General features: G+C 35.0%; 2 protein-coding genes across 2 annotated transcripts in view; both read right to left on the reverse strand.

Moving 5' to 3' along the window:
- Positions 1 to 50: 50 nt before the first annotated feature.
- On the reverse strand, positions 51 to 3,755 carry LOC113226211. The gene is made up of 4 exons (XM_026458776.1): positions 3,582 to 3,755; positions 1,483 to 1,679; positions 378 to 507; positions 51 to 167 (listed from the first exon to the last, which is right to left on the reverse strand). Exons 1-4 carry the CDS (start codon positions 3,651 to 3,653, stop codon positions 93 to 95), a joined length of 474 nt encoding a protein of 157 aa, XP_026314561.1. The 5' UTR covers positions 3,654 to 3,755; the 3' UTR covers positions 51 to 92.
- Positions 3,756 to 16,020: 12,265 nt separating this feature from the next.
- Positions 16,021 to 17,699, reverse strand: part of LOC113226161 (cytoplasmic protein NCK1) — a 13,365-nt gene continuing 11,686 nt past the window's right edge. The window contains exon 8 of the mRNA XM_026458694.1: positions 16,021 to 16,749. Coding sequence (XP_026314479.1) covers positions 16,696 to 16,749 — 54 coding nt within the window. The 3' untranslated portion in view covers positions 16,021 to 16,695. The remainder of the gene's footprint in view (positions 16,750 to 17,699) is intronic.

Here is a 17,699-nt window from a genome sequence, read left to right on the forward strand (position 1 = left end):
GATCAAGGTAAGTTGTTTTAAATAAAACAACAGTTTACTTTAAGGTGTATTTGTAGCACAGTCTTACACAAGGTGTTAACCAATGACTAAAGTCAATTGGAATAAATAGATGGTAAAGAATCTTGATACTGTCGCGATTTGTACTGTTGACGCAGTTCGGCAGATTTCTGAAAGCAACAAAATAAGGTTATATGAGAAGAGCATAGCAAAGGAGCTTGAAAGTACTCTGGGAAGTACTTTGAAATTTCATACAGTCTAAGTTCGTCAAGTAAATGACGAACATTTTTATGAAAACCCCCGACGAAATTATTTGGACTATATAGTATATGTAATTATTTCAATGAAACTAGGATGTGTTAATATAAATGACATTTTACCTTTCGCAATTCGCAAGCATAACACTTAACGTTGGAGTAAACGGCCTCTTGTGACCCGTCGGGGTGCAAAGAAGTTAGCCGGCTTTGCAGGGACTCTACATCGTAGAACAAACCCACTTTGTGGTGGAAGCTGGGAAGCAAATTTATGTTAAAACGTTGCTGTAGTCAACATCAGTTTCCTATCTAAATAATAACGCACACACTCAAAGTCCCGTACTAGAACAAACCTGTATCACGGGTGCCAGGGTGAAATGAACACACATAAACAACCACGAATTACACCCAAACTCACGAGAGAAATAAATGTACCTAGGCCATATTAATATTTCTCTCGGCCCGGGAATCGAACCCGGGACCGCAGACTGGCAAACCAGAATGGTAACCGTTCGGCCATGGAGACAGTTAATACATAAAATGGGCCACTTGAACCTACTTCTTTCTTTTTTCCTGTAACCGATAGGTATATTATATAGATAGATAGATTACGTACGTAATTTCGCTTTTTTAACCACATTTTTTTCAATTCATTCACTGTTTTATCTCATCCAGATACTTGACGACTCTATCCTTTTGTAGCGAACCACGGACTACAATCTTTTTGGATTTAAAAAAATATTTCTATTCTAATTCTAAATTCAATTGTATGTAACTGAATGAAACTTATTTTTCCGGATTTAAAATCGTGATTAAGTATATGTTTTGTTTATTATTAAACATTTCGGGCTTGTCTAATGTGGTCTGTGGGCTTGTCACAGGCACGGTTACGGTACATAAAGGATGGAAAAAATTTTGGTTTCCATAGTCTAAGTTACGGTTAACTCCACTTGTTTTTGATGCCTTTTTATGGCAAACTTTGTTATTCTACACCTTAGAATAATAACGCAATTCTAAGTTCTACACTATTATTTTTGAGCGGTTGTCTTCATGTTTTTGTATCTATGAGGTCTATTAAAAACAGTAATTACATTTTCTGTGGTTTCACCCAATCCACGTCGATACAGTCCGCTATATATCTAGTTCGATTAAGAAACCCCGAGAAATTGAAATGAAATGATATCTATCTGAAACACAATAGGTTATAATTATATGGCGAACATTATCTTACTTAGGCAATGGGCGAACCCAGTGATTGTCCAGCCGATTAAGCTTCATGATACCGCTAAGCCGTTGCAGCAGGCTGAAGTTGTCGTTTTGGATCTTGTTCTTGCGCTCGGACTCCCGTTGTTGCTTTTTCAGTTTGAGAACTACGTGTGGTCTCGCGGGAGGCGGTTTGTCGTCGATCGCGGGAAGAGCCGATCGGACCTGCGTATTCACATGTCTGGTACTACAAATTAAATTGTCCGTGGACCCCTCAATGGGTTAAAACATTGAGACCCTAAGCACATATAACCTAACCGTCCCTAACATACTGAGTGGTTTATTTATAGATACGATGGAAAGCAGTAGGTACTAAGCCGAATTCTACTCCGGGTTGCTGCTGGCTGGCATCAGGGTTGTCCCCGATAAAGGCATTTTACACATCAGATGCAGATGCTGAACTTAACGTCAGCGGATGCTGATTTTATGTATTTAAAAAAAACTCGAGAAATGTACATGCTTACTGAATCTATCTGCATGAAAAAGCTTTCTATTTTTTGTAATAAAATGTTATTTTAATGATTTTGTGACATTTATTAAGAAAATAATTAATCTACATGAAAACAATCAATTTGCCTAGGTTAATCTTTCTGGAATTTTATCAGTCATATTTTAAAAAAGCAGTTGAGCTGCTCTTTCGGCTTAGTCTGTTTCTGAAAGGTTTATAAATGTTCCAGCGTCCCTTTTAGGTCATATCACGACACGAACATACGCGATGAAGGTCAGTTGATGCGGACGCGGATATTTTATTTTATATTGATTATTTATGCTGATATACCTGACAACCCTAGCCGGGATATGTATTTTCCAAGTGGGATACTACGTCTACATTTTCACTTTCTAATATGTATTATTTATCATATTTCTAATAGTTAAAGAAGTTAATAAGTTCATATTTTATAAACAAAATCAAGAAATCAATATAGCAAACATAAGATTGTAATTTCTCAGTTCCCCTTTAATTGCATAGTTTCACAATTATACGAGCTCAATACCTCGGAATTGTTTCAACTTAAAAGATTTTGAGTTTATGGTTAATTTTATTAAAAACCAAAAGTTTCCTGTGTGGTGTGTAAAAAACTAACATCTGCCTTATGGCTTAGTCGATGAATTTACTATTATTATTATTATTATTATTATTTTTAAATAAATAACGCGCACACTCAACATAGCCCCGCACTAGGGAAACCCTGTGTCGCGGGTGCCATGGACACACACATAGACAACCACAAATTACACCCAAACTCCGAGAGAAATAAATGTAAGCCATACAAACATTTCTCCCGGCCCGGGAATCGAACCTGGGACCTCTGTGTGGCAGTCCGGCATGGTAACCGTTCGGCCACGGAGGCAGTTAATGAACATCAAATATAATTTATATTTAAATGAACATCAAACTGCAAGAATCCTTGAATTGCCTATTTTCCTTAATGGTGTATTGGACACATTGGAGTCGATGCCCATAAAACGTTAATTTCCACAGGGCCACCATCCAGGAAAACCAAGTAATATGTACTGACTTTTTAACAAGGGAAGAAATAAGCTTTGATTTCGTTTAGCACGAGATTCGATAATATTAAGTGTAGGTATGAAAAAAGTCCTGCGGTTGTAAATAAAAACTGGCCCGAGATTCCTGCTCAGAGCTCTAATGAAAAAATAAATGTACCTATATTCTACGTATACACAACGATAACCAAATGACGAGAAGAACAAGTCGTGCGCCTGGTGGTAAGCGACATGCCTGTCCATAACAGTTGCATTGCCACTCAGAAGTCGCAGTTTTTAAATCGTAAAAACCTGAGAGACACTGCCATTGCGCCCTTCACCATGAGACATAAGTTTACAAGTCCCATGTGCCTCTAATTTCAACAGCACCCTTACCCTTCAAAACCGGAACGCAGTAATGCTCACATTACTGCTTGGCGACAAAAATATGTAAGACGCTAGTACTTCTCTGGATGGACTCTTTTTACTGCTACGAAAAAAGAAGTGCAGGCGCCTACGTGAACTGTGGGTTGTTGACAGCCAAAATGTTCGAAAGTTATTTAAATTATTATTGTAGCATACCTTTGATCTGTGGTCTTTAAATCTCCGATCTTCCCATGGTTGGATGAGCAACTTGTCCCTTCGCGATAGCATTTTAAAAACCCGTTCATAAGTACAATTACAAAATGTAAACGTTATTAGGGAATCTGACAGAGTAAGCAAAACCAACAATTCGTATAATCAATGAAATCAACTTGTTGCCATGGCCATTAGCGTATTAAAAGAGCGGTATTATTAAATATTGATTGACCTGAATATACTACAAGTTTTAAAACTTAAATAGTAAGTTTAGCGATCCAGAGGGGAAACATTGGCACCCTCCTGGGCACGACGCGATACCCGAGGGCGCGGCATTCAATCAATTTTTCTACCTCTACATTTCACATGTTATAGTATATTATTTCCCCTACTGTAATGCCATTTAAATGATGTTGTTATTAATCTCCAAAGCCCTTCGGGTATACAAAGATTATTTTTAAAATACTGTAGAGTTCATATCTTTTTTTAGCAGCACACGTAATTTGCCTTTAAAAATCTTTTTCATTATTCATGTCAAGTTGTGAAGCTTTGTTAGAGTATTTTTAGTTTATGCCTTCTCTACAATATACGACACCTTAGTATCCCATAATAAAAGTTTCTGCTTAGTTAAAGTTAGTTACCAGTTGTTTGCAAAAGGACATTCATGTACTCAATATTTGACATTCTTGTACTATTTTGTTTCATAATATTACAACAATTATGTTCGTGGAGAAAATAAATACATTATTATATGGGATAGGATACGGGTAAAGCCTCATTAGCGTTGTCAGCACTTTCTAGAATAGGATACGAGTTGAGTCTCAATTGTAAGCACGCATCAACATCGCATTGTCAGCACTCTAGCGTCCCGAAGATACCATACATGGTACACCTTTCTTTAGTATACACACAACGCAAATCGTGCTGGCCTTGGCAAGCTCGGTATATCATCGACCTTACTTCCGACTTTTCTGTCTTGACCGTGGTCTGATTGCCCTATATTTTTTTTTTAATACCATCTAAATGTCCCCAGCGACTCAGGTATACATGTTGCGAAACAATAAGACAACATTGCAAATTAATAAATAAATTATAATGTTAAATATTATACACTGCACTTACATTGGTATCATATTCTTGCTCGTTACATCAGATAATATACACGAAAACAAACACATGGTTACATACAAATTAAAAAATATATACTTTTGAGCAATACAAAAATAAAAAAACTCAATCACTCTACTTAAAACTAAGATTATTATTATATTTTGTCGGTGACCGTACTTTAGTACTTAGAGAAAACGTTTTTGTCGTTTTGTGATATTAATAAGCCCTAGGAATGTTAGCGTAGTCCCGTTCTAGTTTTGGCAATGTTTTTCTTGTAAAGCTTTTTAAAATAATTTCAATGTTAAATTGTTAATTATTAAATACATTTATTTCATAAGAGACATTGTAAGTTAGAAACATATTTTATTTATAGATTTTAGGACTCTCGTGATTATTTACCAACAGGTTTCTTACCTCTTTAGGAAGGCAGATCAAATTATGTCCTTAAACCTGTTAACTGCCGCTTGCCAGGCAATTTCATGGCCATGGTAAGAAAATGTCATATTGTGGTATGAAAACTGGAGATAATCGTATTTTTATTGTCTACAATTTAAATATATAACGCGACTTTACTAACTGGGGCTTTTCAAGTTTACTAACATGTTACTTGCTAGAAATTACTTTATACAGATTTTAAATTTATAGGATAGCATAAACTTGAGATGTCCGTCGACACCTCAATGACGCCAGTTACTTTAGATGCATTATTTACAAGACAAATGTTCAGAAAGCACATACCTACTGTGTTACGCTTGCTTAAGAAGTAACATAGAGGCACTAAATTTGTTTTTGCTGGCAAAGGTAGAATATCAAAAGTCAATTTCAGAATATTTCTTTGTTAAAAAAACATTTTTTTACGTTTCTAACTTACACCAATGCCTCTTAAAATCAATTTAATAAACGCCACAACATACATGGACACTGCATCAATCGTTTGCACATACAACGTTCATCCCTTGATATTTTAGTTTCTTTCGCGTATCTACTTTCTACCTATCCAACTTGGCATTTTTGTGCTCAATTTAGTTACATGATTTTTTATTGGACTTGGTAAACGTTAGCTTCCACACAAACTTTAATAAAAATGAGAGAAATTCATCACCTATAAAGAGGGAGATTGTTTTTAAAGTAAATATACTAACTATCAGTGCAAAACTGGTGTAATATACATTAAATATTGATTGTACATACAATATTACTTTAAATGATACTAAAAACATAATTATTTTCTATTTGGATGTTATTTTCATTCATAAAAAAATTCAATAATGAAATCTTTTTATTCATTTTTTTTATACATGACAGGCAGATGACTCCACTCCACCTGATGTTAAATGGAAAATGGAATCCAGACGTAAAGGTACCTAGTGCAGTGTTGATACAATCATCGTCCTAGCCACTCCACCCTGCATGCCTATAAGATGCCTCTTCACGCCTCGTTTGAAGGACCCCATATCGTAAGCAGGGAATACGTGCGCTGGAAGAGAATTCCATTTGTCGACTATGCGACAGAGAAAGGTGCCAAGCCTTTTAGTTCGCAATGGTATACGGCAAGTTGTGAAACAGGTAGGGAGGGATACATGAAAATAGCATCCATTTTCCATTTAGCATCCATCCATTATATTTATAAAAAAAAAACGTTATGTACGTATGTAGTATCATTTAAAGTGAAATTGTAGACAAAAAATTTATGTGGGTATACCACTTTTGCGTTGATAGCCTCGAGCATAAATATTCCGTTCCAGGGACAGTTTCTTTTTGCAATATGTATCATTGGTATAATAAGCCACAATTATGATCATACTTTATAAGAGCTGTTATCACACGGAAGTCATAAAAATAATACCACCCATAAGAATTTTTTTTTTTATTACATCAAGGCACGGGACGAACAAGTCATGCGCCTGATGGTAAGCTACACGCCTGTCCATAATAGTTGCAGTGCCACTCAAGAGCTTTAAATCGCAAAGATCTGAAGGGCACTTCCACTGCGCCCGTTACCCTGAGACATAAGTTGACAAGTCCCATGTGCCTGTAATTTCACCAGCACCCTTGCCCTTCAGAACCGGAACACTGTAATGCTGTAATCATTGCTTGGCGGCGGAAATAGGTAAGGTGGCAGTACTTCCCTGGACGAACTCCTTCACGGGGAGCTCTACTGCTACTAAATAACGTTTATGTGAAATATTGGTAACTATCCTGTTTCAGCTTAAAAAAGTTACCAACTAATTTCGTCTTTAAACCTCTCCTGAAAATTTGTCATTTTGCAGATGTAGCCTTATTACACCAAGGGTTGCAATTACTAGCACACCAAATGGATACTAGTATAATTTGGCCTCTGTCCAGAACCTGCAAAAACTAGACAAACATGTATTTGAACTTAATATGGTCAATTTATATGACTTGACAAGTTAAGATAGACCGCTACTAGCTAATGAATTGGTCCAGCAAAGTTCGGCTTGAACTTACTGACACTTTATTAGTGAAGCTTATATAATAAATTATTGCCTTCGTTTACCAAATTCTTTTACAACGGAAGACACTGCATCTACATATACAGAAAAACACAAAAACTGAAAAGACCGACGTGTGTTTTTGCTTTAAAAATTAATATTTTCTCATTTTCACTTTGTCCTATTAAAAAACCTACGTTACATTTTGAGTTTGCCTCGCATTTAGTCTAATTTATATTTACTGAGTATAAAACGTATTAAATACATCAAAAAGATCTAACAACATACTTTTCTTGCGATTTGAGGCACCGCTTAGATTTGAACTTGGGGAGTATTCTTCAGATATGGAACTCGCGGAAAAAAACGAGTAAAAAAAAAACTCGAAACAACCATCGATTGAAGAAATACATTATTGTATGCAGCATACAACTTAGGTGTTTTCGGGAGCCTATGGCCTCGTTTCAGACAGGCATTCAATCCTAATTATAGTTAAATACATGCTTCTTCCGTTATGAGTCAGAAAGAGGTCAAAAATTTAATTCCGCCTTCCCTTTTCCATCATCGGGGGACTAGACGTAGGCTGGGGTTGCAACCCTATGTTATGAATATTCCAAGGATTCGCAAGAAAGCGTTACACTTTCACATTTATATGGCGAACGACTATAGAGTGGAATTCCCTGCTTGTTGACTTATTCCGTGAACGCTATAACTTGGGTCTTTCCAAGGCAATAGTAAATAGGCTTTATTTAGATGTGCATGCTCCATCATTGACCTCATCATCACTTTCCATCAAGTGAGATAGAGGTAAAATGCGCAATTATTTTTTTTTTAAAAGATTCAACGCCCATAGAGGACTCCATATACGACGTCATGTGTTTGTATTACGCACGAATTGTATATTAAACTGGACCGCGCACTAAGTTTATAAAACGAGCCGAGTGAGAGGAAAGTAGTAATGCGTCTCTTTCTAATAGGGTGTTCATTCATGTTTTAGCCAGCCATATTGATTTTAACTTTTTAATTTTTACAGAAAATGTGGCCGCTTATGGATAACCAAAACTACTAATATTATTTAATAATACAAATTAATATACTTATTTGATATGCCACTTCATAATAGAAGGTTTCATTGTAGATATATATATGTATATATATATTTGTATTATTACAGTAAAAGCATATTACCTTTAAGATAATTTTATATAAGCAAAATTTTAAATAGTTAATAGACTAGACACTACCTAAGATGATTTTATTTAGCGTCGGCAACTTGTTAGACAAGGACAGACCACTACTTCGAGCTATCTCACGTGACTCGGTTATTTACTTTTACTTAAAATAAACTTTAACATAACCCAATAAGGTGTAAATTTGTAATATTGGTATAACGAAGTGCGCGATCCAGTTTACGAAATATATAAATCCGTGGTATTGCGAGTATACTTGTAAGGCGTCAACATTTTACAGATCTAAACTAAAATAAATGTCTACTTTTCTAACTCATAATGAAAGAGGCAGACGCAATGAAATTAAATAAAATTTAGTTCGGATTGCCCGAATTGATGCCACTGTCACACATTACAATACTTTTTAAATGCTCTCTAAACGGTAACTGATTCTGTCATACGATATTTAACTAGGCCCTTACATTTTTAAATTTTCCAGACTTAACTAAAAATACTGTATAAGTCCTTACTGTTATTAAATCTAAGTGACGCCTCAAATATATCACAATTGAATTATAATTTAAATATTAGTGCGCCGATTTACATTCATACGACAGACTCACGATTTCAAGGATGCTTTCCCAACTGTAAATGGTACAAAAGCAATTAATAAACTGCAAAAAATTGTTTACGAAGCAATCAAGGCTTAGTCAAGCCGCCACTTTGTGACATTTATTTTATCTCACACAATCCTAAGGAGAGAATGTGAGACTGTCATAAGATAGGTATTACATCACAAAATGGCGGACAAAAAGTTCATTTATTTGTACATAATCAGTTGTATTTAGTATTCTCGCTAAATGTTACTTACAAATAATGGAAAACACCCTTTTCAACCATTTGCAGTGTTTATTCTTATTTTCTAAGTCGCATACAAAAATCTACACTTGGTGCATAAATGACTGAGGTGTGTAAAGAAATATTCATTACAAAAATAATTGTCTGTGTTACTTTGTGGAGTGTCGATCGGTATGTGGACGTTTTTTGCTACTAAGGAACGTTTTAATGTACTGACTTGAATGTTTTTAAATGCAATTTTCGTTCTTTATATTAAAAAAAAGTTGAGTATGTACTTCAAATAGAAAGATCATTATAAATGCTGAAAAAAGAATTATAATCAGCTTTGTTCAGCAGATACTGAGATTAATATAGGCGCAATTATATTGAAATTATCGCAATTTTGGCGTTCAATTGTCAGTTCTAATAAAATTCTTACATTTATTACATTTTGACAGATCTCATTGTCATCACATTCACTGTCTATTGGTTAAAAAGGGACAACAATACTTTTAGATCAGCATTTATTAGGATATTGTTCTCGATTTTGTGACTTATAAAAATGGAAAACATATGCAACAGTACCAAGACAATTATGAAGTAGAACAATATCATATGTTGAATCTCATAAAGTTGAAAATGAACTGTAATGGATTTTTCTTTAATGACAGTATTGGTTCGACCTGCGAAATAATAAAAGTTACTAACAACCCTACCAAAAAAATAGGTGACGTGTTAAACCAATGCCAAAGACCATAACTACGTGGCGAAGAGAATAATGAAAAAGATAAGTCGATGTAGAAGTTACGCAAGAAATATTGTAATGCAAAACCTTTTATGTTCAATACGTACTACCAATTTGAAAACGTTTCCAAGTACTCAGTTCCACGTGGTACAATTTTAACCCAAAAGTTCCATACATTGAACTAGTGGGAATAAATGCAATGGTTTTATATTTATTTCCATCAGTTTCGTAGAGGGATCCCCAAAAGCTGCACATCATAGTTGTTTTTAAAGGGCACATTTCTAAAGGTGGAGACTGACCGAAAAATTTATGATTACATTTACGGCATTAGCGGACTTCCTTCTGAAAGATTCACCAGTAGTAGAGTAATGTGAGACTTACTGCGTTCCGGTTTTGAAGGCTAAGGGTACTGGTGAAATTACAGGCACATGGGACTTGTCAACTTATGTTTCAGGGTGACGGGCGCAATGGGTGTGCCCCTCAGATCTTTGCGATTTAAAGCAGTGGCACTGCAACTGTTATGGATATACGTGTTGCTTTCCACCAGGCTCACGACTTGTTCGTCCCGTCACTTCGTATCATAAAAAATAATAATAACAAAAATTAATAAAAAGAAGTTCTTTTATATAAATGGCAACGACGACGCTCCGAGCTGTATTGACCTACTATTGCGGCGTAACGTCACTCAAAGTGATTCGTCAAAAATGTACAACCGGGTAGTGCGCGCTGCGCTCGCGGCGCTCGGGTCGGCTCGCTAAACTGACTAAACGAACGCTCACATCGTAATGATCCGATAAGTCGCCACCTCTAGCCAAACTGATGGAAATCTCTTAATAGGAATCACTTCTCAGTTAATAGCAGCGGCAAAGAGTCCATATCGAGTCTGTGTCAACATCGAGTACATATGCAACATTACAAGTCAGCACAAATTTGTACATTAATCAAGAAAACGCGAAGATCTAAAAAGTCAAGTGCAAGTACAAAAGTTGGCAGCTAAAATGGAAGTTTTTTTTAATGAGAAAACGAAAAGACCTCATAGGATAATGGTAAATACGCTAGGAATAATTATATCAGTTCGTAAAGCCCTAAATATTGGAACGAAAATCGATGATTTGTAATTCATTTTGGGTTTTTTCTGTTGGCAGAAATCTATTTATAATGTTTAAGAGTTTGAACTAAGGAGAAAGAGAAAAAAATAGTACCTACTATGGTGCGAAGACTTTCAAAACCTGAGAGGGTCATCAATGGACTACCTGACAATTTTATTTCTGAGAATGGCATTTCGGTAAACAATAGTAACAAAAAAAGTTAAAGATTTTGTTTTAGAATTAGTAATTAATTTTCATAAATAATTAATTAATAAATGTCTTTTATATATTATTTTTTTGTGGCTATCCAAACACGTGTTTTAAAACAGCCAGCGCGCAAACTTGTACTACACTTGGTTTACATTGATAACGTAACTTTGCTTCGTTTACGTTACCGAAATAAAATGTATATAATTGAATAATAAAATGCGACTTAGGGCTTAATTCCCCTTTAAGAAACTTGCAATGGTGCCACCTGAAAACGGACCTGGACAGGGCATCCACGTTAATTACAATAGATTTAATAAGACCTGAAGTCAGCTTTTGTTTGTAACAGTAAATATTACGACATGATTCCAAATAGTTCTATAACGTTGTTTAACAGTTTTTTATTTATATGACGACACTATGACAGTGACAGATTTTTGTTTACGTTTTTAATCTCGAATTCCTAATGCAAAGAATTGCTTCAATCACAAAATTTATTTTCTTCCCATCGTAGGAGATGCAATTTGGAAAAGCCATTGAAGAGTTGTCTCAGGTTGTCTAATGCATTAACCCCATAGTTAGTACTCCAATTCTACGTCAAAAAAGACCCTAAACATAAAAATCAATAATTTCCTAGTACATTTTCTAATATCTACAAGTTAAACTAAGATTATAAATAAGAATAATTCGACAGCTGCCGTTGTTATATTCTTATCAATTATATTTATCGAATCGGGTATATAATTGCAGATGCTTAGTTGTCTTGTTAACACAGACTAATCATGTGATACTTTTGACTATAAAACTTTTAAAATTGGCAATTCAGGCTTATTTTAAGGCGGGTTAACATACATGCAGTATGTGTTTTATGATTAACATCATAATCCATAAATCATTTGTACTATGAAGTAATTTTTCCTTTATTTTTGCGACCCATTTTTCTTTTCAACATTACATTCAAAATTAGTAAATTATCAATAGTCTGTGTTAACTTGACAATATTAAAAAATAAAGGGGATTTTTAAAAGCTGAAGTTTGTGATGCCGGCGTATTGACTAGCAGCAGTCACATCAGTGGAAATCGCCTGCTGAGATTTCAACCCGATACAATGGATTAGGTGACATAGCTTTTGTGGACAACACTACTTGTCTTAACCGTCATAAGCAGGTCATGTTAGTATCGAGTTCTTAGGTTTTCGCGATTGTTACACATAGGAAATGAAACTATTTTTCCGGATTTAAATCGCGTATATTTGTTTTTTCAAACATGGGACCTGCAAAGGGCCCGAAACGTCGGTTTGTTTGAAAAAAAATATATACGCGATTTAAATCCGGAAAAATAGTGTCATTTCCTAGGTCATGTTAGATTCAAATCAATTAGGCCGGATCGACATTTGTGCAATTTGAGAGCATCATATCTCCGGAATCACATAATTTAGTCGGTGATATGAGTCGGAAGTCTGACACCAACATGACACAAATGTGGATAACTTAATCGTCGTCTAAAAGTGAGAACTTCGTATGTGATTTCTACGATGAAGATATATATATATATATATATATATATATTTTTTAACCAAAATTGTTAGAGGCACCGTGCGTCTATAGGATACGTGACGAGTTCATAAATCTAATTATACCTCTTTGCGATACTATAGTAATAATAAAAATATATTTAAGCAACAGGTTTATAGATCTGGCTTCAACAAAAAGTATATAAAATGCGTTTTCACTCTTTGGCGATGTTATGGATCTTATTTAGCGGTGTTAATGTTGCCTGTTGACAAATTGTTCATATTGTCAAAAGGAATTAGTAATGTTAATTCTTTCATAAAGTGTCCACGTAATTTTTCATGATTTATAAGCTAAGCAATGTCACCTAATCCCCTGTCAACCTTACCCTTGGGACATTGAAATTCGTTGTCGAAATGACTAAATTGATAGAAACTTTCAGACTATACGGTCTCTACTCAGACTTTTCAGTTGGTACATTTAATATTACCGATGACGCTGAATACTATCAGTCATCAATTGTGTAGGATAGACTACGGAAGTTTATTTATTTTTTGATAAATGGATTATCTACCCAAATACACGATCGTATAATATCATGCATATTATTGCTTTAACTTATTCAAAATATAACATAATGCCTAATTGTATTATATAACGTGCAATAACGATTATATCAATAATTTATGCATATAATTGTATATAATACTTCAGTTCTCGATAGTACGTATTTGTCCATTATCCATTGAGACAAATGTGTTCAAGTGATGCGTAGTCTACCCTACATTGCATAAGATCAAGTCTCACTGTGGCGTACGCCTATTTGAGCGATAATTCTCTTACAAAACCAGCACGAACCTGTTTTTACAGTTAATTTTATCCCTTTTCCTGTTATGAATATTTAGCTACGTTCTGTACACATTGCACATCGAAGGCGAATATATCGTCTGACTAAAGGCAAAAAACCGCATAAGTGACATATTCCATTAAGAAGTCTCTACGTATGTAGCTGTGGTAAGAAAATCACGATCTTTCTGCAGGTAAAACTCTTATTGAGTTTATCCTCCTAAGGGCTCAAACAAATAAACACGATACGACGTCGCGTCGTAGCACGACAACGTCGTACCCTAACGAGCGCTAAGGGCCTTTACACATACGACGATACGTATGGTATCGTGTTCATATGTAAAACTATAATGGTAAACACGCTAGACGACCATGTACTTTAAAATGTATTAAATATTATTACATTCTTCAGGTTCAAGCAAGTATGTCCTAAGTTTTGTATGAAAAACGTATTTTTATAGACACTCTATAGTCATAAAGAATATATATCGCATAATTTGAATGCCATATGTTTAATATAATGTATACTGGGTGTTTACGTGATCTTAGAAACAACATTGTCTGGGTCTTCAGACCCAATTTACAAATTATGTAAATTCTGATGTACACTGGGCCTTAGAAGGTTATAGCCTTTTTATTGAACCTGCAAAAAGATCGCAATTTTCTTAGCACAGGTACATTTAGAGACTTCGTGTAAAATGTCATTTATTATACCATGTAAAATGTCATTTATAACAGACGATAGAGCCTATATATTCGCAAAAGCAGAAAGGAGATGCAAAACTCATAGAAACCTTGAAACACACATTGTTGAATAGATCAACATGAGAAGTGTTAAATGTGTTAGCAACCGCGTAAACTATGCGTATGACAACATTGCAAACTCACAATACAGATACTAATATTAAGGGCACTTCAAATTAGACGTAGTGGACCACTACAGCCCTTCTATTAGCGTCTAATTTGAAAGTGCACTTAAGCTACCTTAAGTAAAAAAATACGCTAAGAAGAAGTCAAAACCTAAAGTACAGACTGCGAAAAAATAACTGACTAAACGCGCTAGGCGTGTTCTTCGCACTGTAAGTCTAAATTCTTCCAGCTTAATTGACAGCACATTTTTATTGCATCAAAGTATATAAGGCAAAACGTCGTCTTGATGAAACAACTACAAAAACAGGTATCACGCGACCCCACAGCGCAATCCTTCGACTCAATTTCCCTGAGAATGACTTACATATAACTATGTGGCCGAACATCACATCGGCGGTGTACACTTGCGTATAAATTCATACAATTATAAACATCACATAACTTCCGAAGCATTCTTACTAGATTTCCAAAGATATATAGCATAAGGGTGCTTGTGCAATTGTCCTTTTGACAGTCGGGCAGTTCGTAAAAAAATGAAACTGCGAAATGGAATAAAATTTCTTACACTCAACCCCCTCCATATAGAAGCCGTAAACCGAAATGCACTATGAAGAAAACACCTTTGTAGTTTAAAAGGAGTCTTTATGCACTCTATAAGATTAAATTCCAACGGTATATATCTCTGGAATCACACATTAGGACAGAAAAATGTATTCCCCCAACATACATTCAAAATTCTTGATATTTATTTTTATTAATATTATTACAGTATATAAAACGCTGCTTTAACTCATTTAGAAATTATCCTACAAAGTACTTAGATATTTTATAGACTCCAGCTGTTTAGAATAGCAAATTGTGACGTCACAAACCGTAAAACGTTTGCAGAATTCATTAGCACGGTCATGTTTGCAACATTTTGCTTATATGAGATGTAAACTTGATTCTGAAGTCCATAAAGCGATTCTAACCTAAATAATATAATATAGAAAACGTTCTTAACTAGTAGAGATGCGGTAAAGAAGCCAATTTTTGGTTTTATTATTGTTATTATTTATTATGGCGACGTTGCTTCAACGCCGCGTTTAATGTATAAAACATGGAATTTGAAATGGAACAGATTCCATACATTCATTGTTCAAAGAGAAACCTATATACGGAGAAAGTAAAATAAGTCAGTAGGTAGATATCATTGTTTCTTTCTTCTGCTATCTAACAACAGCGAAAGGAAAAAAGACGGTTAATTAGCTGCAAATACATATAGAATAACCTGTTTTTTTTATAAATCACCGTTTTATAAGGTGACTCTAATAAGGCCCACAAGGTAATATTATTTAGTTTTATTTTTTAGTTTAGTTAGTTTACGTATGTGCACAATCTCACCTAATGAATGTGTGGATGAGGAAATACAACCCTTGTTGATACAACATTAGAATTGTGTTAACGTTTGCTTGAAGTCGTTAGGACTTCCAAGACAATTTTATAAAATATATTTTACTTCCTTCCTATATAATTTCTTACACAAGCCAATCTAATGGAATCTGTCCAATTCATTAGCCACTATCGCCAACTCTTTCTTCCAGATATGACTAGACAGAGAGGTACGATATAGCTTTTAAATCATTTTCTAAATTTACCCTTTTACAAGTTTTAAACTGTACTGTACAATCATTCGTGGAACCCTTCCATAGATAATACAAAACCATAATGTTGGCACTAAAGTTTTAAATTATCAGTAGAGTCAACAAGGCGTGATGATTCTATTGTCTATGGTTGCTTCAACGATTTGGAATGGAATAATTAAATTGACTTTGCAGTTGTGACAGATCTAAAAGGTTTCCTTTGCGATACATTTCTTACTAAGTGTCATTGCTACATCAAATCAAACCTTGATTGTGTTTTTTTTCGATGGCTTGGTTCGTATTTCTTGTAATAAAAAATGGTTAGTGTTCGTGGCTATTCATTGGTACATTATTGTTACACCGTTACAGTTTATGTATTGTTCTCAAGGCAGATAAAACTATTGCTGTCTCATTCATACAAATAGAGTATTCGGACAGCTTTACGCAAGTTAGCAACATGAGATAGACACTGAAGTAGAGTGCTGCTCTTTCATAAATTCATTGAAATTATTTATCATTTTGTCAGTCATTGTGTGAATGAGACGGCAAATATGAATAATCGCAGGAATGAGATAGATAAAAGATAATATACTGGTCATACTAAAATGAACATATAGGTAGTTTAAGGGTAAACAGACTGGGAAACGTGTGGAGGGTGTAGTTCAGCAAGGTGCGCCGGCGCGGGGCAAAGGCCGCACCAGGTACAATTTCTCGCCCTGAAACAAGAAACTTCATGTCATAATAATAAAAAATTAATTCAAAACTAAAATCAATCAATGAAATCTACTGGTCTGCCACGCAGAGGTTTCGGGTTCGATTCCCGGGTTGAGAGAAATATTTGTATTGTCTACATTTATTTCTCTCGAGAATTTGGGTGTAATTTGTGGTTGTCTATGTGTGTCCATGGCACCCGCGACTCAGGGTTTCCCTAGTGCGGGGCAATGAGAGTGTGCGTTATTATTAGGGATCGGAAAAGGTAGAGTTTTTTTACCTAAACTTCGAGGAACATGACAGAAAATGGAGATTGCCTTACAACAATATTTTTTAGATCCTGGATCTTTTCGGGATTCGGGAAGTCACTTAAGAACATTAAAAATTGATGTAATTGGGGACAGGCAGCTATACTATATTTATCTTAACTTTGCGACACACAGTGTGTCGGATCTGCGATATTGTGGACATTGGATTGTTTTTCACGCCATCTCTCTCAAAAAAATGCCAATCGAGAGATCCTATTGTCCTAATTAAATATTGTCATATCACATTTTGCCGTAAATATAATAGTTTAGTAGGAAAAAAATAAAATGTGTATTTTTTGTTTGGGACCATACCTTTAGTGCCCCATCGTTACAAAGTCTTAGTCGATCCAGTCTTTGTGTGGTTATTATTAATAATAACTTTTTTTATAAAAAAAAAACGACCTCTAACTCCAATAAACCGGATTGTAGTCCTATATTTTCTACAAATTTGAATGGACCCGCTACTGAGATACCCTTTTCTTCATCATTGAAATCGGTTCACACATGTCGGAGTAGCCGCGTAACACACACACACACGCACACACACACATTAACTCTCTCTCTCTCTCTCTCTCTCTCTCTCTCTCTCTCTCTCTCTCTCACACACACACACACACACACACACACACACACACACACACACACAC

The sequence above is a fragment of the Hyposmocoma kahamanoa genome, unplaced genomic scaffold (assembly GCF_003589595.1).
Source record: "Hyposmocoma kahamanoa isolate Upper Pololo Valley unplaced genomic scaffold, ASM358959v1 182, whole genome shotgun sequence".
Taxonomy (NCBI): Eukaryota; Metazoa; Arthropoda; class Insecta; order Lepidoptera; family Cosmopterigidae; genus Hyposmocoma; species Hyposmocoma kahamanoa.